Here is a 21345-nt window from a genome sequence, read left to right on the forward strand (position 1 = left end):
ACAAGATAAACTAAACGATGTTATCGAAAAATCATAACTGCTTGCAGTTTCGAGAAGTTAATCGTGTTTAAAATTAATTAGGAAAATACATATAACAACAAATTCCATTTTTGATCCCCGACAGGACCAAAAAGGCTTTTCATTCGTTTTAAAAGGTCTTGTTATTTAGTATCTTAATTTGTTATTTTTGTTTTATAATAAAGAAAAAATGACCTCGTACAAAAACATTATCACACAGTTGTTTTGGATTAAAATGATCAAAACATCACCAAAAAAAATGTTTGAATCTTGCATTTTTCATTGAGCATTTGTAACTCTTTTGTATTCAAAACAATAACTTAAAACTAGTCGAACATTTCTGATTATACAAATCATACATGTTAGTCATGCCGTATGCCCCAAATTGTGACAAGAGGTGACAGTACCCCATCCGTCCTCATCCCCGTTCGCGTCAGGGTAACAATCGGTCCCCAATCAGAGAGGGCAAAGCCAGAAACGCGTAACCATGTTGACAGAATTAGGCGTATCATTACTCAAATTCTCGAATTCAATCTAATTTAATGGGACCCTAGTTTATGTTCGACTTGACTGGACCTTCATTTATTTTAATTAGAAAACTTCAGCGTTTCGTCTAAATTAAACGAAACTTTATTAAAACTCCAAAATCAAATTTTCACATTCAATTATTTATTTGAACTCCACCGTTCCTACTAATTTTTATAAAAAGTTTCTATTAGTATTCTAAACAAATCTGAGGGAATATAAATTGCCTCTGTATCATTTCAGACGCCCTGCAATGCTACCCCTTCTCAATAACGCAATATACACATATCATTTGAGAAATATTTGAACAACAAAAATCCTTTTAGTCAATATTTGAAATGAATCTATTGAAACAGATTACTGTCCATACAACTTTTTATCAACGACAGATGTGACCATTTTCACTGACTCTAGCAGATTAAATGGACATATGTATCTACATGCTACAGAAAAGGGAGCAGAAGAATCGTTTTAACTAATCCCTGGCATAAATACATTACATTTAATTTACATAAATATTGTAGAGCCCTATTTCATAATATTATAATGTGGAGCATGTAAGAAATTATAATAATTATACAGTGCTATATAGGGCTAAATTTGTGAAACCAAATGGTTACAATTCTGACATAATAGTAGAATTTGTAATAGGGCAAACTGGACGATTCTTTGACGCTAGATTTAAAGAACACAATAAAAGTAATAGTGAGAAACACATTTCGTAATTTCATCAAATTATTTATTTCTAGCACTCAATTATATTACATATTTCGATTATACAATTGTTACTCTTGGTAATGACTGAAAGTACATGTTTTTTTCTAATGAATTGATCTTTAGCCACCTCTGTTCTACCTACTCCAAAAATGTATTTAATCCACAATTAAATTACGATGAAAAAAACAGACTTTTTGTAACCCAAAAGGTCTGAGTTTCGAAAGGGTAGTCAAAAAGGTTATTAAAAACAATTTCAATAAACTGTAAGTTATGCGATACATTGTGCTTAAGGCTGATCAGAGTATCACTTTCACGAATTATTTATGACTTATGAAAATCCGTTTAACCCTCAAGAAGTGATATATTTATTATTGACCCAACTACACAGACGTCTGAACAGGAAGAACGAATGTTAAATCGTCAAATACGTAAATGAGTAAAAAACTAAAAAGGGAGAATTATAAAGAAAGCTATTTACTTTGTATTTATCACTCCCTATATTGTTCATTTTCATTTATACTCATAAACTACGTTAAATTAGTACAGAGTGTCAATGTAAGCGGTATTTGTAGTAAATTTTACGTCATGCACCAGTTTACAATATACTTATAGTCCCACAGAATAATAGTTTTGTTTAAATATAAATGTGCACACGTAATTATTTGAATGTTTTAATTCCAAACGTTAACGAACCTTTCAAAATACAATATAATCAAAAAGAAGGATTATTTACTTGGAAAAACGTATACATTCACTTATCAAAGGTTTAACTATTGGACCCAAGTGCCCTCTTGTCATCTTTTTCTTTAAAAAAAAAGAAAATATACGTTTTCCAATATTGGTTTAACGAATGTTTTTATACAGAAATATAGCTAATGATAAGGATTTCTTTAAATCTAAAGAGGGAATAACACAAAGATTTAATAGGAAGGGATGTAATATTGTATGTTAACCAGTTAACAAACCCCCTCTCACCCTATTTCACCGATAAAAGCAACAACACAAACAAGCGGTAATTTATCTTGGAAAAGTGGGATGAACCATCGGACAACATCGTCGACACAGACGTCGTTGTCCCGGCGTCGGTGTGACGCCGCCGCCACATAATTAACATGTATTGAAACGGGCTCGTCAACGAACGTTTGCGTCCACACGCGTCCCGACGCCGCGCCGTGGCATGCAAATAAGCTGTTGAATATGCGACAAAGCATTAGTTTGTACAAGTTATTTGTCCCTTTGGGAAACGAGGAAGATTATACACGGTTCAGGTACGACCACCTCGGCAGTTTGTTGCAAAAAAATTACCCACATACTATATCTACCTACCCCGTTATTTCAGACGGCAACGGAATTAATTAAACTTCATGTATTCATTCAATTATTTTGTTGGCAGATTTCAAAATAAGAGTAATGAAAAAATATACTCAGCTAAAGAGTAGTCAAAATGTGAACCATGGACAAATAATTTTAAATATGTTCGATGAACAAAACTGGAAGTTTTAGAGATTGCAATTTTGATTTATTTTACATTTTACAAACGCCTATAATTGTTACGTTTAAAGCAGACACGTAGTCAAGGGCTCTGAATCCTTTTCGAAATCAATAATATTGATCCACAAGTTTCAAATTTCCACATAGCACATAAATGATTTTATGAAAATTGCTTTCTCCTTTAGGGATAAAGAACCTTAATAAGCATAGGTATTGAATTATGAATTTTATCATAAACCACTGAGTGTTTAGATCCCCAATCCCAAAACATTGAAATGTTTGAACAAAATTGATTAATAGATCTTCCTTTGTATTAAATATTAAAAAATTGTTTCATAAAATTATCACTAAAAATTCCATTTCCATAATTACCCTTACCATATTATATAATGTATTAACCACGGGAGTTGTTCATAAAAGGAAATTCGTTGGGTTCTCTAAGAGGGAAACCGTTCACGCTCGCGACAAGTTGAATTATATTCTGCAAATTAGGAAATTTTGCTGACAATTAATTTTGAATGCCACCGAACGAACTAAGGTGTAAATAATCCCGACCCTAAAGTGTCTTAGTTCATTAGCTTGACGTTGTTGTAGGCGAAAGGCGAATTTTCCGAATATTTCATTTGCGGATATTTAGAATTATTTTCACGTGAAAATACACGATGTAGAAAGTCGAAAATTATTCTTGGTGCAGACAGAAATACTATTTTAAAAAGAATTAAATTTCTGAAAAATGATGAATCTAAATGTTAGATTATTGTTTCTGACAATATTTGCACCTTCTATCTATTATTAATAGCCAAGTGGATTCCCGACATTGGATTGATTTAGGTATTACATAGTAGACAACCGATTCTGTGCTAGATACACACGTAAAATGAATATCTGTACAAACATACATGTATATGTGTTCACATTTATGTATGTTTAATGTACATAGCAGAGAGATATATAGTATAAATTAAGGCCAAATTTAGGCATAAATCAAGCTTTGTGTTAAGCCCCATCCCTATATGTATACCATACATATGGAACCGTGTGTAATATATATACCTTTGAATGAGTATCCTGATGATAATTGTACCTATTATTTATGATCTTGCACGAACTGGTGACAATTTTTAATACTGAAAATCATCAAACACATTTGTTAAAACTTCTCGTAATAGACCTCTATCTATAAACGTTAGTGTAAAGTCATATTGGCAGAAAATAACCCTTTTTAGGAATTTCCATTAGTTAAACCAACTATGTAAACGAGTCTAGACCACGACGTTTCAGACACAACACATCGATCTTTTTCAATCATCAAATATTTATCCTTTTTGAGTTTCTTTACATTGTGACATGTAGACCCTGATCGACCGTTAGATTTGACGCTGGACGATTGTTTTTCATGAGATGGATTCCATATATACGACCTCAACAGTATTTTCAATACTAAAATGTAGAAGTACACCACACGGCATCTGTTTTGTGTTGGATCTGAGATACAAAAGTTAGCGCTGATGTAGTTCGACTTTGCCACAACAACAGCTATAAATCATAACGTTGTTGTTTTCTAGGAATGGCAAAAAAGCGTTATATAATAGAGTTTTGAGTTTATGTCTCGTTTTGCTACTTAAACGAAGCCTCTCGTGGTCGAGGGGTGTACGGGGGCGCATTCGCGTCCGCAAACTCCCGAGTTTGGCTAACTTAATTTTCTCGAAGAAAATGAATTACTCTTTCGAGTTACTCTGCGTTCGTATTATCTGCGACTAAAATTTATTTTCGCTCGCCTTCAAGTCTATTGCACAATGACAGAACGAATTGGTTCGAGTGGTTTTATGAGGATACAATGTTAGTCGCCATTCCTATTCTACTATCATCATTACCACGGTCCCAGCTTTTCAAACAGAATCAAATTATTCTGCCCAAGTTTTGTAAAAAGCGAATAAATTACTTACAAGTGGTACCTATAATCCACTTTTATGAAATGAAAACTTTATAGTTTCCAATGACAACGCATACTCATTGATTATTGTATGTGTTGTGCAAACTTCTAGAAAGAAACGAAATTAAAAACTTACCGAGTCAACACACCTCCATAGTTTGAACTGTCTCCCAAGTCCTTAATTGGTTTATCTGTAAAAATACAATAACATCAGTTTTTCATTGAAATGAAACAACATTCAAGGAAAAAAGGCGCGGCAGGTACCTTTTCGAAATAGTTTTTCAGCATCCATTTTCAAATTTTGCAATCTTTACATTAGTTCAAGCCAATTTTAATTTATGTAAAAACGTTTTCGAGAACTAGAAAAAAATGATTCATAATTTCGAGTCCTCTTTAACAAATTTTCAAATTTGGACGCTCAAATTTCACTCTTTAGAGTGGTTCAATCAAAAGCGGATCTAATAAGGTCATGCAAGTGATGCATTTTGTTCCGCAAGTGATTCCGCATTCCAGTTACACTTTTCTTGTAAAAATGAAGATTGCGCATTATTTACGTTTACGAATTTCATATTTCGTATTTTATTTTTTACCCCTAAAAAATTTATGCTTTGAGTCCCGAAAGTCCAAGAAGAACCCCTGGATCATCTACCTGGCTCTTGTCTTATTTTAATTGATGATGGTGTTATAGCAGAGTGTGTTATCGTGTATAGAAAATCTCAGAAATGAGGAGGAATTACAAAAATTTAGGAGAACAGAGGGCGTTAGGGAAATCGAAAAAAAATAGGCGAAATAAGTTGGTAGTACTTACACCTTCCCAGACATGAAGGGCTACTTAGAGCCATATTAGAAAGCAGAAAAGGGATTTAAAAGGAGAAGATGAACATTTGTGTTCTGCAGTTCCGCAGCTCTCATTAACAACCTGTCACTAATAGTTTGCATTTCAACAGAATATTTTCTCTGGGTACCAACAAGCAAAGTCTACGAAAATATTGCAGGGTGAAAACTACTTTCACATAAATCTGTTTGTCTGAATTGGCCAAGCATCTTCGCCCTTCCTTTCTTACAATTAGATGAAAAATTAAATGCGGAAGTTTAAAAACTTGCACGGTATGCAGTCGTTCCTTTTCTCTGTAGGTACTAATAATAAAGTTCTGATTAAGACACGCCATCAGTTCAGAGTTAGATAGAAAAAGAACTCGAGCCATTCATTGCACCCCGAAAACTTTTGAGTTTACGTCGTCAACGCAAGGAATTCGATTGTCAGCCGGGTGTAAGAACAAAAGGAAGCTTAAGTAAGAATTTGTAGTAGTTGGAACAGGCTCGTCCGTTTCTACGTAAGAGTGGTTGGTCCGTGGAATGATCACAAAAGTTCTTAGCGTCTCTTATCGTTGGCCAATACCTATTTGAATTTTGAAGACCACAACAAAGAAGGTTTAGAAAGCTTTGGCATCGAAAAGCAGATGAGTTTAAGTTTAAGAAAAGTCTAAATATTTTCTCATAATTAACTAAAAAAATTAAGACAACAAGACGTACTCCAATTTATTGTGACCAATTGGGAACATAAAAAACCAAATTGTTTTCTATAGCTAAACTGGTGCCATTAAAAGAATACAATTCAAAAGTAAAAAAGTTACTATCTCTTCTGTAGTCTTATTGCTTTTACGAAAAAAGACATCTCATTTTTTTTGCAACTTGAGCAAGAAAATAATAACAACACACGTCGCTCATGGAAATACGTACACACACACACACTTTTCCATAACAGTGTAAAATCAATTGAAATGTGAATACAGATACGTTGAAATTTTTGATTCATTTTGTTTATTAACTTCTCTATACCAGGAGTTAATAAACAAAACGATTGATGACCTTTCGCCACTGTTATTGTATGACCCCAATTGTAAATAAGGTTTTAATATCTATTTGTTTTAATTCAGTGCGCCCAGAGGCTATTTAATCACACATTTATCCAGTGCAACAAAAGCTAATAGACAAATTATTATTAACAACCTTCAAACGGTTGTAGCACTCTAGCAACTTTTTTGCCTTTTAACATCATCGCAGCAGCATTTGCTGAATTTTTGTAGGCGTACAGGTGCTTGCATAAAAGCGATTCCGAGGAAGCAACAAATTCTGCGTCACTAAATATGCTATTTTTAAAAAATGTATTTTGTGTAAGGTGAAAATGATCGCAAACGTTCAAGAACTATTCTTAAAAAGGTTTCTTGTGATAAGTGCTCTAGTAATTCTTTGTGCATATGGGAAACAACGTCCAAATATCATATTTATTTTGGCCGATGATTTGGTATGAATATTGTTTTATTCAATTTTTAACATGTATTGTTTTAATGCACCATAAATACTTCAAATTTTAAAAATGTTTAAAAGTAGCGTCATATCGTTCATTTATTAGATTTAGCCGATTTTTGCACTAATTTCATTTAATTACAAACCAGGAGTAGCATGAGCTTAGTTATAAACCAATAATGAAATCAAACTACTGATCGAATTGGATTACGTCCGTAGAACATGCATTTACATTTACATCACTGTCTCCGTGGAGGCCCAAGGTGTCTAGCCTACGTTCACCCTTGTAACCCCCAAGCTCCTTCCCCATCCGAATTGTCCAAGTCAATTATTCACGCCATGGAGTTCATGAATACTAATGGAGATCGTTTTTAATTTTAATTGAACGGCTTTGATAAAATATGTCGTTGACAATAAGGAAATGCTTTTACAGGGATGCATCTACGAGGGTGGATTGATAAGTTTCCGGCCTGACCAAGAAAAACAAGGTTTTTAAAAATTTTTTTTTTTTATTTCTCAACATAATCTCCTCCAAGGCTGATACATTTCTCATAGCGGTGTTCCAGTCTATTAATGCCATCTCTATAGACTGATTCGTCAAGCTCCTCAAAATAACCATTTACAGCTTCGATTACTTCTTCATTGTCCGCAAATCTCTTACCGCCAAGCCATTTTTTGAGATTAGGGAACAGAAAATAGTCACTCGGGGCTAGGTCTGGAGAGTAAGGAGGGTGCGGCATCAATTCAAACTTTAGATCGTTGATTTTAGCCGTCGCAACGATTGACGTGTGCGCTGGTGCGTTATCGTGATGAAACAAGATTTTTTTCTTCGCCAGATGAGGTCGTTTAATTTTCACCTCGTGGCTCAAACGTTGCAATAAGTCTGCGTAGTATTGACCAGTGATAGTATTACCCTTTGCAAGGTAATCAATGTATATAATACCTCTTGCATCCCAAAAAACAGTAGCCATAACCTTGTTCGCCGAAAAAATTGTTTTTGCCTTCTTTGGAGTTGGTTCCCCTGGTCCAATCCACTGTTTAGACTGTTCTTTGGTTTCAGGAGTGTAGTGGTGGACCCACGTTTCGTCAACGGTTACGAATCGACGCAAAAATTCGCTTGGATTACGCTTATACAATGACAAATTTGCGGTAGAAATGTTTTTTCGAATCAATTTTTGGTCGACTGTTAGCAAACGCGGCACCCATCTTGCACAGAGCTTTTCCATATGCAAATGTTGGTGCAAAATATGTTGCACACGTTCATATGACATCTTACAGGTCTCAGCTATCTCACGCACTTTCAATCTGCGGTCTCCCAGCACTATTTGATGAATTTTTTCGATCATATCTGGAGTTGTGACCTCAACGGGGCGTCCTGAGCGAGGCCCATCAGAGGTGCTCACACGACCCTTTTTAAACTCGGAAACCCACTGCTTAACGGTTGAATATGACGGGGAGGATGTCCCCAGTGTTGAGTCCATCTCTTTTTTAATTTCCTTCGGCGTTAACCCCTTCAAATAAAAGTATTTGATGACAGCACGATTTTCCTGCTTTTCCATTTTTACGAAAACCACAGAGGCGTCTTGTTCAGCGTGCTGTCAAACCTACACTAGCAAGGAGATCGGGCTGAAACTATAGCTACAAGCTATCCAAGGATGGTACTATAGAATGTCACCTCAAGGTAGGCCTAGTGGCGTCATCTCTTGGTTAGGCCGGAAACTTATCAATCCACCCTCGTATTAACACACTCTGCTCTAAACACCACTCAAAAATTGCAAAAACAGATGTCGAGCCTGATAAAAAATGATTTTAAATACTAAATTACACCGGGAGCTTTTTAATTTTTTTACGATATCTCATCTATAAAACCTTTTTGAAGCAATTAAAGGTTAAAAATTTAAAAAAAAATAACAAAAACATTAACGAAATGAGTATGAAAATGACCCTTTTAATATTCTCAATTTCCAGGGCTGGAACGACGTCGGTTTTCACGGTTCCGCTCAGATACCGACGCCAAATTTGGACGCCCTCGCTTATTCCGGTATCATTTTAAACAACTATTATGTCACACCTATCTGCACCCCATCTCGGAGCGCCCTTATGACCGGAAAACATCCGATACATACGGGAATGCAACACGTTGTCCTCTACGGCGCTGAACCTCGAGGTCTACCATTATCAGAGAAAATACTTCCCCAATATCTTAACGATTTGGGATACGCTTCGCATATCGTCGGAAAATGGCATTTGGGCTCATATAAAAAAGTTTATACGCCACTCTATAGAGGCTTCTTAAGCCATTTAGGTAAGAAAATGAAGAGTCGAAGATATGTATAAGAACATATTTTTGACCGAAAAAGTTCATATTCAACCCCTTCCAGCACGTATAGTTATGCAACCGTACTAACGCAAGAGTTATACACGTAGCATTTGATATATACCCTTTAAGATTAAATTCGTAATAAATTAAATGTCTATTAGCAATTTTGTGACATGTAATATAAACTCTGAACTAATATCTCTTTATTTCCATAATAATTTTTACCTAACAATACGCCCTTTGAAAGTTATCAACTCATAAAGTTAGAGTAAAAAGAATAGGCAACCTGAAACGCTCAACCCCGCCAAAACTTATTTAACTTGAATTAATATGTTCGTGGCTTTCTTTTAGGATTCTGGACAGGTCATCAAGATTATTTCGACCACACCGCAATGGAAAAAGGGATGTGTGGGCTGGATATGCGAAGAAATATGGACGTAGCGTGGGATTTGAGTGGACAATACTGCACCGATATTTTTGCTAAAGAAGCAGTTAAAATTATTGATAATCATAACAAAACGAATCCGCTATTTTTATATTTTGCACACGCAGCTGTTCATTCGGGAAATCCCTACGACCCTCTCCCTGCACCGAACGATACAGTTGCAAATTTCAATTATATTAAAAATTCTAATAGGCGACGATTTGCAGGTAAAATAAAATTATTTGCGTACACATATTTCAAATAAATAAAATCTGTACCAATCAACTGAATACCGAATCAGTTCAAAGGAGGGGTCCTTTCGACGATTATCATTAAATCCCCAAAACGCAATAAAACTACCCTATCATCTTGTTGAAGGAATGCTGAAACATTTAGACGACTCTGTTGGTGAAGTAATAGAAGCCCTAGAAAGAAATGAGATGTTGGACAATTCTATTGTGATATTCTCTACCGACAACGGAGGCCCAGCTGCGGGTTTCAATATAAACGCAGCGTCTAATTGGCCCCTGAGGGGCACTAAAAACACCCCGTGGGAGGGTGGAGTTCGGGGAGTTGGACTAGTTTGGAGTCCTCTAATCGCCAAGCCGCAACGTGTAGCTACTCAAAAAATTCACATAACAGACTGGTTACCTACACTTTTGACCGCTGGTGGTGGAAGCACAAGGCATGTTTATATTTTATTAATTATTATAATGTACTGGGTTTCTCATAAGATATTTGTTGCAGTGTTTTGAAAAGTATTGATGGAATAGACTTATGGAATTCCTTGTCACATAACAAAGAATCGCCCCGAATTGAAGTGCTACACTATATTGACGATATAGAGGGGGTGGCATCACTTTCATTCGGAGATTGGAAAATTATAAAAGGTAAATACATGCATTTTTGTGAAGTTTCTGGTCATAAGTGTTATTAAATGAAACGTGTCTACATGTATGGAAAACTCCAAAAACATCGAAAAAGTTCATCGTTGTAGTGTCCACATGACATCAGGAACCTGTACTTTAACTTTACATAGTATAAGTATGCTCTTCATTAAAATTAGTGTGTTTGTTTGGAAAAGGAGTGCAAGGGTAGGTCAATTTTATGTCACATTTTGTAGGTACAACATATAAAGGACAATGGGATTCGTGGTACGGTCCTTCCGGTAGAAAAGGCTATTATTATAACATTACAGAAATAGCCGAATCACCAACGGGAAAAGTTCTGATTCGTCAAAATAATATGCCGAATGCGGAAAAAATTCGCCAGTTAAGATCTGAAGCCCAATTAAATTGTACTTCAGCCGATTCCGCAAAAAGGATCAAATGTCTTCCTCTAAATAGTCCCTGCCTTTTTAACATAGCAGAAGACCCTTGCGAAGAAAATAATTTAGCATCATTGTGAGCATTATGTTATTTGATTAATTTCCTTTCTTATTCCTTATTATCAATAATATTTATAGATATCCAAACATTTTGCAATGGTTGGAGCATGCGCTACAGAAATTGAATTCCACCGCGGTACCACCGGCCAATCTGCCTATTGACGAAAGGGGAGATCCAAAATATTGGAACAACACCTACACAAATTTTGGAGATTACATTTCTAATATAAGTTAAAAATAACTCTTTAATCTCCTATCAGTCACCCAATGTAAAAAAAAACTAAAATAAATAAGAATAAAATTAAACTAACAAAACAATAAAACTAAAAGTTTTTTTCTAGTAATGTTGGGCTGACAATTCCTCCAACCTCACTCTAGTACAAAGCTGGAGCGAACAGCGGAAACCCTTCTTCGGCCTTTTTTTACGAATGGGTAAGAATGGATAGGTCGTGGTTGGGGAGAGACAAATGAAATAGACACATGATAAGTGAAAAATTATCTGTATAATATTATTATTACTGTCCTATGCATTTGCCTCTCAATGATCAAGGAAATTAAGGAAAAACTTTTATCAACCCGGAATCAATAAATAAGAATAAAATTATAAAAAGTTAATGTATTTTGTTGCCATCATATTGTTAAAGAAGTTATCAGTCTAACAACGTAATCAAAATAAACAAAACAATAGAAAAATATTATTGAGATTACAGAATCATATAAATAATACGACATTATTATTGTAAAAACTATCGCAATTAAAGTGATGAATGTGTTATAACAAACTCGCCAGGAACAATGCAGTAAAACCGTAATGGGTACAAAATTGCAAAATTTGCACAATATGCTTTAATATGATATACTGCTGCTGTGCAAATGTAAACGTCTGTTAATCTGATAAGTAATTTAAAAAAGAAACACTTTACTGTGACGCGTTTGTTTTCATAACAGACGTACTTGAATCGCATACATTTAACATTTCCTCTTCTTCTTCTTTTATATCATGAACAAAATCAACCTGAAATATTTTTAAGTTAAAAAATAACGATTGCAATTTAATTAGAATTGGCAAAAATAAATTTCAATTATCAATTATACTTTTAACAGATGTTTTAAAATACATTTAACTTGTTTATTTATTTTTACTCAAAAAGTGGTTATTGTTTATGTCTTTATGGATTTTACCTCATCATATTCTGGATCCGCACACTCAGTATACACTAATTGAGGTGTATCTTCACTAACATCACCCATTACTAACTGAACTACCTGTAAAGCCTCCATTGACTTATTCTTTCTAAATACCGAACTCTTTAATTCTTTCCTTAATCGAGCCTCCTTTGGACTATAGTAGTATCTACAATTAAAAATTACATTTTACATAATTTTAACGCTTTTTACCAATACTTTACCCTGGATATTTGGTTTTATGTTCATCATTTGCCTTTTTAGCTGCAGAATAATAAATAGCTTTCACATTGCCAGGCAATGTTTTCCACATATTACCAAGACGTACTGATATGTCTTTATTACTTTCACCTAAAAAGGAAAAAAAAATAACTAAAATAGAAAAACAACAATCTCCAAATAAATAAGTACTTGGATTTTCAGAAGCCAATTTTTTCCTAAATTCGTTAGCGAAAATCATAAATGCATTTTGAGGTCTTCTTATCTTTAAAGTTTCATGTAAACAATCTGGAGGCACAAGTTTTACTCTTTGTTCTTGTACTGCATCAGCTGAAGCAACCTTATAACTTTTCGGTGTTTTGTTTTCTGTTGTCTGCAATTCAATGAGAAATAGGTAACACCAAAAATATGTTTTTGGATTTGAAAGAATCACTTACTTCTTGCAATTGGTTACAAGAAGGTTTTTCAGTCTTAATCAGTTTGGTTTCGGTAGTCTTTATTTCATCTCTATCATCATTTGAATTTGTTTTCGATTTCTGTAAAAAAGTAAATTTAATTGTCTACAGCAAAATTAAGCAGTTTAGTAGTCCTCACATCAACTGATTTAATGTTATCTTCATTTGTATGTCCTTGGTTTGAATTGTTTTGATTCTAAAAAAAGAAACATAAAAAACTATTGCAAGTCTTTTAACTTTTAATTAACTTTAACTGTTTCAGTAACAGATGTAGTAGAGGTTCTACGTCTTTTTCGATTGTTTGTGTTTGAGCTTGTGTTTTCTTCAGGTTCAAGTTCTTGCTTACTATCCTTATTATCTTTATTTCGAACATTACAAAGTCCCTTGACTTGTAACTGTTCAGCCAACTCCAACAAATTACTTAAATCTTCATCAGCTACTTTAACTTCACCATGATACATAAACTCCACTAATATTTTCAGTAAAGCAAATTTAATTCCGTTCATCACAACCATTGGATGAGGAACTAAGTACATGTTAAGCATCTCCTGTTGATAAAAAAATATTACTTTATGATAATTACAATACAAAATGTTGCAATTTCTTTGCCTCAAAATATGGACTACAAGCAGACAACACCATCTTATGGGCTTTAATATATTGTCCCTCACAAGCCAAAGTTATATCCGTAAAGGATTCTTTGGAAAATTGCTCCGCAAACATTTGCAGGATATTGCTGGTGTAATTCGTCCATTTTAAGTTGTAATGTTGAGAAAACAGTGGCTTAATAATGCCTTTGTCCATTTTTAACAAATTAACTCTAAAACAAATTTAAAATTCGTTGTCAAATTGTTAGAACTAACCTAACAATTAGTTGTTACAAACCAACAACAAAAAACAGATTCTCGTGCAAAATAAATCATTCAGATACATTTAGAATATTTAAAATAGCCTTTCAAATGATACAATATCACTTCTGTAATTAAAAATAAATACATCGTTGACAAAATTATGCGACACACGTTTAACAATGCTATTTAAGTATGAATATTTATCAGAAAAATATTGGCTACAGCATAAAGATTAGTAAAAGTATAATAAACACACACTTCAAATTAACAATATAAAAATGAAATTATTTACCTTAATGATTCAATTCTGCATTAATTTTTATATTTTCAACACAGCATACAAATATTACAAACCGCATAAACTAAGGTAACAATTGAAAATAGACAGCGACCTCTACTGTTAGTTTTGTAATACAAAAGTGCGCGAAATTTGAAGATTAGCTTAGTAGTGATCCTAAATATTATGAATTATTAGAATAAGTATAAAGAACTATACGAAAATTAATGAAAAGCTTTTTTAAAAAAGTTATCCAACTTGCTGTTATGGGGAGGAGAGGTTTTGTTATACTCTCATTGGCCCCATATTTTTTTAATTACCTTGTTCCTGATACATGTACTTTTATCTTATTAAAATCGTCTTGGGACCTGTACAAATTATCCAATTTGACTGAAGTTTTTAAATGTGTATTTATAAAAATATATATACAAAATATAGATACGAAAACAATTTCACAAATAAATTAAATTAGATATTCATGTTAAAACAGGATAAAAAGTAATTGCCTTGTAGAGAAACATTGAAGCATTATCTTTGTTTGAATCGCCCTATTTAAAATACTGGGAGTTTTATAATTACTTATATAATATAATGATTTTAGTAACAATTGCGTTTAACTGTTTAGATTGCTATCATAAATTTATTATATTATTACACTAATCGTAAGTAAACACTTTTAATTCGACGTTACAATCAGTTTATTTTGGTTTTAATTATGTCTTTGGATGAATTACCTATAATTAAAAATGAATTCAGTCTTTATTTCGATATTATTAAAATAAACATACGGATAATTGAAAAGGCTATAGGAAATCAGTCCCGGTTCGACATTTCACTGGTATTTTTAAGATAAACAGCTATCATCAAAATACTAAAACACTGAAAGTTTCAGAAACTTGATATTAATAAAGATTTAATATGTATTTAATAGAGAAAACTTTCTTCTTGATGTCACAATTTTTTATAAACAAAAGAACCAATTTGCATTTAAATGCTCTTTTTATAGGTATTTTTCAAGAATACCTCAGGTATTAATTGAATTAAAATTTCACTAGCTTGATAGTTGTCTATTTATCCAAAAAATACAGTCAGATATCTAGCTTACCCTTATTACCTTATAACGTTTGAGTTTGGGCTTATCTTTTGAATGAAGATAAAATAAAACTTGAGGAACGAAAATAAAAAAATAAAAAGCAAATGATAATAAAAAAGTTTTTATACCATTTACTACTTATGTTTAAGACAGCTGCAACTGTTCTCATTCTCGTTATTATCACATTTCTGAATTCTGACCCTAATAAACTGATTTTCGTCGTTACTTTGCACTTCTTGACAGGGCGTCTCCGTGTCACTATAAAAACTGTCTTTAACTATTCTGTCTAGGATTGAACGCGGTCTTTTTAAACGAATTCGTCTCTTTCTACCCCTGTGAATTTCTTTTACGTGATCGTCACACTTTCGTCTCGTTAGAAATGACTTATCACAATATATACAAGGTACTGAATGAAAAAGGTGCTCTTGTAAATGAGCCTGCAATTCAATCGTGTTCGCCTGTACTTCTGAACAGCAGGGACAATTTGTTGGCAAGAAGCTGTGATAGAGAATATTGTGCTTTCTCAAGTCTTCCCTAGAACAAAACTGCTTTAGTAACTTTAACAAATTCAATTAATCTTGTTACTGAAATAATCTGGACAAACAATATAAGATCTTTGGCTTATGGGTCTTCAGTCTTTAATTTAATGATAGAGTTTTGAATCAGGACTTACTCTGTAGTATATTTGGACCTGCATTCATCGCAATAATACAGGGCCATTCTGTGGTGGACATCTACTTTGTGTTGAGTGAGATCATTGAGAGTAGGAAAAAAAACGGAATCACAAGGCTGTTCACTACAAGTGTATATTTCTTTCAAAGCCAATCTGTTTACTTGCTCACTTTGAGCTCGGCTAACAGACCTTGTTCTTTTGTTCCTGAGACAACCGTTTTCATATCTCAGACCGTCGTCAAAATCGCTCCCTGTACTCAAACGAGACTGGGGTCTCACTAAAGACTGGTAAGAAGAAGCAGATGTAGGTCGACTTGTTTCAGATTGGCAACTATCATAATAGGGTGATAAATAATCTAAGTGATATAGTGTACTGGCTCTAGAAGGCACCAAGACTCCCTCAGATTTAGATCGTCTTGAAGCCTTTCTGTGTGTAAACAATTTCCCTTTCCCTCTTTTTCGTCGTTTTTTCTGCTTCTGTAATACTTTTTCTACTTCTTTATCAGCATAAGGTGTATCAGACCGATAATTTAAACGGCTTGAGGTGTCTGCAATAAAAAGTATTTCTTGAAAATAGTTCAAATTAGTATAAACAAATAAATGTGTAAACTAAAATCAAAAACAAAATACTACAGAAATATATAACACAAGTACAAATTAGTTAGAAAATGATTCAAAATATTTACAATTTTGAATGTTGTTACAGTTAATAATTCTTGTATCATTGCCCATTTGCATTCTCTGGAATTTACTTAATACTGTTTATAGTAATTTGTTATCAACTTTAACATAAAACTTTTATGCAATTATAAACCTACTGTTAGGCTAGTGTTAAATTACATACCTTCTATAACAGGAATTGAGTATCTTGCTACCCATAAGTCTTGTGATGGTATTTGACTCTCACAATCATGAGGAATGCTTAAACTGATATTGGAAATGAACGACTCCCATATATTGCTAAACTTAAAAGCCTTGTTATCAAATTTACTGTCAATTCCATCTTTTTTGCATTCTGTTTGTTGGCATATGATAAAATATATTTTACGTTTTAAATTAGCTATATTATAAAAGATATTCATGCAATTATTACATACAACGTCGTCGTCATTTAACATACATTCTACCTGAAATATAATAAAGAATATAACAACAAGTAACATGTTTTATTAAGAAGTATTACCTTTGGGCCCATGAATTCGGCAATATCATCTTTTACACTATACACACCACTGCGATACGAAACTGAAAACACTCTATCACTTTTTTTACAAATTAAACAACTCTTGTTGTAATGCGGCGATTCAATCATTTTTACTTTTATTTAATAATTTTATGCCTATTTTAGGGAATGTTTTGCTATTCAAATAATTTGACAACTAATAAGTTAACCTAAAATGCCACCACTGAAGCTGTTTAGCTTTTATTATCATAGATGTCAACACCCCTACTACAGAAATATATTCAAGTAGATTCCACCTCAATTATTTCCTACTAAAACCAAAAGATATATAGCACACCATGATCATATAATGAATGATGATGTTAACTATTATAAAACTTTTATTTCTATTTAAAAATGTAGAGATTTCATTTAGATCGCGTACTTAGAGGTACAATTTAAAAAGTATTTTAATTTTACTCCAACGTCTGTAAAGAAGTTTCGAATATTCTTAAAAAGTGTTATAAGAAGAAGTTACTTCGTTAATAAACAATTCTTTTGTAAATAAGAAAAAATGTATTTAATACTATTACGTATTTTATCAAATATGTCTTCAAGGTTTAAATATATCCGGTCTTGATGACACATTCTAATATCTGAAGCTGCTGCTATTAAAGTAATTTAGGAATTTAAAGAATAATTTCCCTACACAAATCCTTGAAAAATTATGATTCCATCATGTGCTTTACATTCAATTCTAAGAATAGAGTAGTGTAACATGCAAATCTTTATGTCTCAATTTATTTAAAATGAAGACTTAAATAATAAGAAATCAGTAATAATAAATATGTAATCATGTTTGTTTTTAGTATACATAAATAATATCAACTTCAAATGACCATGTTCATAGCATTTACGGGTCAACAACATTGATAAAACAGAGAATACAGAGCAACTTGAGAAACTGATCTCATTAGTTATCGCTTCTGCGTTGTACAATTTACAACTTAAACATTCTTTATCCTCTGTAGTCACAAGTTGTGAATATGATTTTAAAATTTCTTCTATTTTCCCTCCTTTTTGGTACTATTTTTTCAATGTGCCCGCGAGTTCCTAGTCCTTATCACTCCCGACGAAGCAAGTTACCCGGTGATAACGGTTATAAAATCAAAATTCAAGGAGGAAGCGAAAAATATGTACCTGGAGAAGTTTATGCAAGTAAGTACATTTAAATTCCACTTAATCCACGAATGAAATAAGAACGTTAATTGTTTATAATTATCGATATTTAATTTTCCTAGTTTATTTGATGGGATCAAGGGCGTTTAATAATGTGCAACACTTTAAGCGATTCATTATAAATGTCGAATCTGTTGATCAACCCGGAAATATTTCTCCACAAAAGGTTGGAAGTTTTCAACTCTTTGGCGACAATTTATCAAAATTTAACGAAGATTGTGTAAATACAGTTTCGGAGACAAATAGTTTACCAAAAACGGAAGTTTTCGTACTGTGGACAGCGCCTCCTACAGGATCAGGATGTGTTGTTTTTAGGTACGTGGATTTCGTAATTAATATAACCCATCAATTAATATTTTCAAACTACATTAAAGGGCAATGGTTTTGGAAGACTCGTCTCACTGGTACGCAGATGATGGTGAATTAAGCAAAACACTTTGCGAAAGAACAGAAAAGGATATCAAATATGGACCCCAAGATTGCTGCGCTTGTGATGAAGCAAAATATAACGTATTTTATACGTTTATTTTTAGTACCAAGTATCAAAATTTTGAACTTTCAGTTAATCTTCGAAGGAATATGGTCTAAGGAAACGCATCCGAAGGATTATCCGCTGTTTGTGTCTTTGACGCATTTTTCTGACGTTATTGGAGCTTCCCACGTTCCGAATTTTACATTTTGGGGTGAAGGGCAAATCGCCACAGAAGGTTTTAAAAGTTTAGCAGAATGGGGGTCTGTCAGACTTATGGAGAGCGAGCTAAAGGCACAGAGCAAACATTTAAGAACTATTATCAAAGCTAATGGTCTTTGGTATCCAAAAGTCAACACAAATACTTCAACTAACTTTAAGGTTGATCGTAAACATAATTTGATATCGGTAGCATCAATGTTCGGCCCTTCTCCTGATTGGGTTGTTGGAGTCAATAGCCTCAATCTTTGCCTACCCAACTGTACCTGGATGGATCGTATAGACATCGATCTATATCCATGGGATGCGGGAACTGATAGTGGTATTTCGTACATGGTAGGAAAAGGAAATAAGCAATTTAACGAACCATCTGATTGTGAGTTATTTTCAGTCTCCAAATGCTGAAACGAGTCCCAGAGAAAAAATGTACAGGATCACTACGACTTATCCGGAAGATCCAAGAGCCCCATTTTACGATCCATCAAAATCTGAAATGAACCCACTCGCAAAGTTATACATCCGGAGAGATAGGGTGATTCCCAGAAATTGTGATGACGACTTCCTTACAGCCCAGGTCGATATTAGTGAAAATACTGAAGATACAAATAGGCGTAAGACCATTTTATTTCGTCTAATGACAACTTTTTTTCACACAAGTTTTTAGCTGAATGTGCTGTAACCGAATTCAGCGAATGGAGCGCGTGTTCGGTGACCTGTGGTAAAGGTCTCCGGATGAGATCAAGGGAATACGTTTTGCCACAAAAGGCCCTCATGTTCCAATGTAACAGGCAACTAATTTCAAAAGAAATGTGCGTTGCTGCCGTCCCTGAATGCGAAGGGTATTAAGAAAAATAAATTCAAACGAAATGAAAATGTATAATGTTTATTTTTCCTCAGTGGGCGAACCGAACCAGAGTCTGAAGAACAAATTATCGAAGGTAACGATGACATCTGTTCAGCAAGTCCTTGGAGCGAGTGGTCAGAATGCTCATCAACATGTGATATCGGATTTCAATCGAGGTATAGATCGTTTAAAGATGTTATGGCGAAGAAGAAATGCAGCCACATCCAAACATGTAAGTTCTAAAACAATTATTTAATCTGGCAAATGTTTTTAATGGTATTTTGTTTATAAGACGAAAGACAAAAGTGTATGGGTCCACCGTGTTCTGAAAATGAAAGGGACATTCCTGATCCCATGTGCCCAGTTACGGAATGGAACGATTGGGGTCCTTGCAGCAGTACTTGCGGCAAAGGAGTCAAACTAAGAACCAGATTGCTCCTAGTAGAACCAGGTTTACAAGAAAAATGTAGCTCGAGAGTTGAAATTGTACAAACGAGACCATGCGTAGAAAAACGGGATTGTACATTCGACATGGCCACAGCAAAGCGTAAATAACAATTTTAATATCAATCAGTACATTTATTTTTGAAAAAAATGTGTATTTGTACAGAGGTGTGTATGGAAGAGTCTGAAGCTGGACCATGCAATGGCTACTTTAACCGATGGTACTTCGTACCGAGCAAGCAAATGTGCATTCCTTTTGTATATGGAGGTTGCCGAGGAAATCGAAATAACTTTATGACCAGAGAAGAATGTATGGAGCAGTGCAAAGTTGTTATAGGTAATTAATTACAGATAAATTCATCCCTTCGCCTTTTTAATCGAAAAATATTTAAGAACCAGTTAGATGTTTTATTGTATTCTCATTCGAAAGCTTAATTGTTGATAAATCTTAATCAAACTGGCAAAAATTCTAATCAGGTAATCATTTTTTTTTTTGGTGTGTGGTAGATATTTTAAGTGGAAACGCCGGAAATGTTCCTGTTCATCCACCAGTATTGTCTCAACAGTTTAACGGCTATCCTGTGGAAGGAAATGAACCTGTCGATTGTATGGTAACGGAATGGAGCGAATGGACCCCATGTAGTGTTTCGTGTGGTACAGGTTTTACTGAAAAACGACGCATGGTAAAACGACCATCCGAAAACGGTGGCAAACCGTGTCCCGATCGTCTTCTTAAAAGAAAAAGATGCCGGGGACCTCCATGTGCTTAACAACGTCAATTAAAATACTAAACATACTTTAGCGCATAACAGATTTCACGAAATTCAACTTAAAACGTTTTTCTATTGATATTAATCTTATTTTACTCTTTGTTCCCTTTTTTATTATATTTTTATTTAATAAAGTCATTATTGTATACCAGTTATTAATGAAAGCCCTGTATAACTTAAATTATTTATACTTCACAACAAAAGAGCATTTTTATAAATATATAATTTAAAATTTCGCGGTCTATATGGAAGTAACTTTACAAAATGGTCTTAAAAGATGGTTTCTGGCCAACAACCAATCAGAATGTATAAATATTTAGTAGA

The 21345-nt window shown here is 33.7% G+C and overlaps 4 protein-coding genes across 5 annotated transcripts; 2 read left to right on the forward strand and 2 right to left on the reverse strand.

Annotated features, from left to right (window-relative positions):
* The first annotated feature begins 6603 nt into the window (after nucleotides 1–6603).
* Nucleotides 6604–11817, forward strand: LOC108741086 (arylsulfatase B). The gene is made up of 7 exons (XM_018475709.2): nucleotides 6604–6989; nucleotides 8960–9296; nucleotides 9663–9962; nucleotides 10114–10420; nucleotides 10483–10625; nucleotides 10859–11138; nucleotides 11201–11817. Exons 1-7 carry the CDS (start codon nucleotides 6870–6872, stop codon nucleotides 11355–11357), a joined length of 1644 nt encoding a protein of 547 aa, XP_018331211.1. The 5' UTR covers nucleotides 6604–6869; the 3' UTR covers nucleotides 11358–11817.
* A 100-nt stretch (nucleotides 11818–11917) lies between these two features.
* Nucleotides 11918–14211, reverse strand: LOC108741093 (longitudinals lacking protein, isoforms H/M/V-like). 2 transcript variants are annotated; one of them, XM_018475721.2, is made up of 9 exons: nucleotides 14125–14211; nucleotides 13591–13801; nucleotides 13236–13529; nucleotides 13121–13177; nucleotides 12964–13062; nucleotides 12719–12899; nucleotides 12532–12658; nucleotides 12305–12476; nucleotides 11918–12137 (listed from the first exon to the last, which is right to left on the reverse strand). In XM_018475721.2, the coding sequence occupies exons 2-9, from the start codon at nucleotides 13783–13785 to the stop codon at nucleotides 12042–12044; spliced, it is 1221 nt and encodes a 406-aa protein (XP_018331223.1). In that variant the 5' UTR covers nucleotides 13786–13801; nucleotides 14125–14211; the 3' UTR covers nucleotides 11918–12041. The 2 variants fall into 2 exon arrangements, with proteins under 2 accessions (XP_018331223.1, XP_018331222.1); XM_018475720.2 differs by having other exon boundaries at nucleotides 13230–13529.
* Nucleotides 14212–14576: 365 nt separating this feature from the next.
* Nucleotides 14577–17267, reverse strand: LOC108741091 (zinc finger protein 423-like). The gene is made up of 4 exons (XM_018475718.2): nucleotides 17058–17267; nucleotides 16719–17001; nucleotides 15876–16422; nucleotides 14577–15736 (listed from the first exon to the last, which is right to left on the reverse strand). Exons 1-4 carry the CDS (start codon nucleotides 17184–17186, stop codon nucleotides 15337–15339), a joined length of 1359 nt encoding a protein of 452 aa, XP_018331220.1. The 5' UTR covers nucleotides 17187–17267; the 3' UTR covers nucleotides 14577–15336.
* Nucleotides 17268–17998: 731 nt separating this feature from the next.
* On the forward strand, nucleotides 17999–21167 carry LOC108741084 (spondin-1). The gene is made up of 10 exons (XM_018475706.2): nucleotides 17999–18254; nucleotides 18338–18590; nucleotides 18650–18785; nucleotides 18838–19299; nucleotides 19355–19574; nucleotides 19628–19802; nucleotides 19861–20039; nucleotides 20100–20354; nucleotides 20418–20588; nucleotides 20759–21167. Exons 1-10 carry the CDS (start codon nucleotides 18083–18085, stop codon nucleotides 21019–21021), a joined length of 2286 nt encoding a protein of 761 aa, XP_018331208.1. The 5' UTR covers nucleotides 17999–18082; the 3' UTR covers nucleotides 21022–21167.
* Nucleotides 21168–21345: the final 178 nt, after the last annotated feature.

The sequence above is a fragment of the Agrilus planipennis genome, unplaced genomic scaffold (genome assembly GCF_000699045.2).
Source record: "Agrilus planipennis isolate EAB-ADULT unplaced genomic scaffold, Apla_2.0 scaffold229, whole genome shotgun sequence".
Lineage (NCBI taxonomy): Eukaryota > Metazoa > Arthropoda > Insecta > Coleoptera > Buprestidae > Agrilus > Agrilus planipennis.

Excerpts from the sequence above, each read along its gene's own strand:
- LOC108741091 (XM_018475718.2), bottom strand. The coding sequence starts at position 17,186 with ATGATTGAATCGCCGCATTACAACAAGAGTTGTTTAATTTGTAAAAAA. Across the intron at positions 16,423-16,718 it reads CTCAATTCCTGTTATAGAAG|ACACCTCAAGCCGTTTAAAT; the intron begins GTATGTAATTTA and ends TTTTTATTGCAG. Across the intron at positions 15,737-15,875 it reads AGGTCCAAATATACTACAGA|GGAAGACTTGAGAAAGCACA; the intron begins GTAAGTCCTGAT and ends GTTTTGTTCTAG.
- LOC108741086 (XM_018475709.2), top strand. The coding sequence starts at position 6,870 with ATGATCGCAAACGTTCAAGAACTATTCTTAAAAAGGTTTCTTGTGATA. Across the intron at positions 9,963-10,113 it reads TAATAGGCGACGATTTGCAG|GAATGCTGAAACATTTAGAC; the intron begins GTAAAATAAAAT and ends ATCTTGTTGAAG. Across the intron at positions 10,626-10,858 it reads AGATTGGAAAATTATAAAAG|GTACAACATATAAAGGACAA; the intron begins GTAAATACATGC and ends CACATTTTGTAG.
- LOC108741093 (XM_018475720.2), bottom strand. The coding sequence starts at position 13,785 with ATGGACAAAGGCATTATTAAGCCACTGTTTTCTCAACATTACAACTTA. Across the intron at positions 13,178-13,229 it reads CTGTTACTGAAACAGTTAAA|AATCAAAACAATTCAAACCA; the intron begins GTTAATTAAAAG and ends TTCTTTTTTTAG. Across the intron at positions 12,900-12,963 it reads CTTGTAACCAATTGCAAGAA|ACAACAGAAAACAAAACACC; the intron begins GTAAGTGATTCT and ends ATTGAATTGCAG.
- LOC108741084 (XM_018475706.2), top strand. The coding sequence starts at position 18,083 with ATGATTTTAAAATTTCTTCTATTTTCCCTCCTTTTTGGTACTATTTTT. Across the intron at positions 18,591-18,649 it reads TCAGGATGTGTTGTTTTTAG|GGCAATGGTTTTGGAAGACT; the intron begins GTACGTGGATTT and ends ACTACATTAAAG. Across the intron at positions 20,589-20,758 it reads GCAGTGCAAAGTTGTTATAG|ATATTTTAAGTGGAAACGCC; the intron begins GTAATTAATTAC and ends GGTGTGTGGTAG.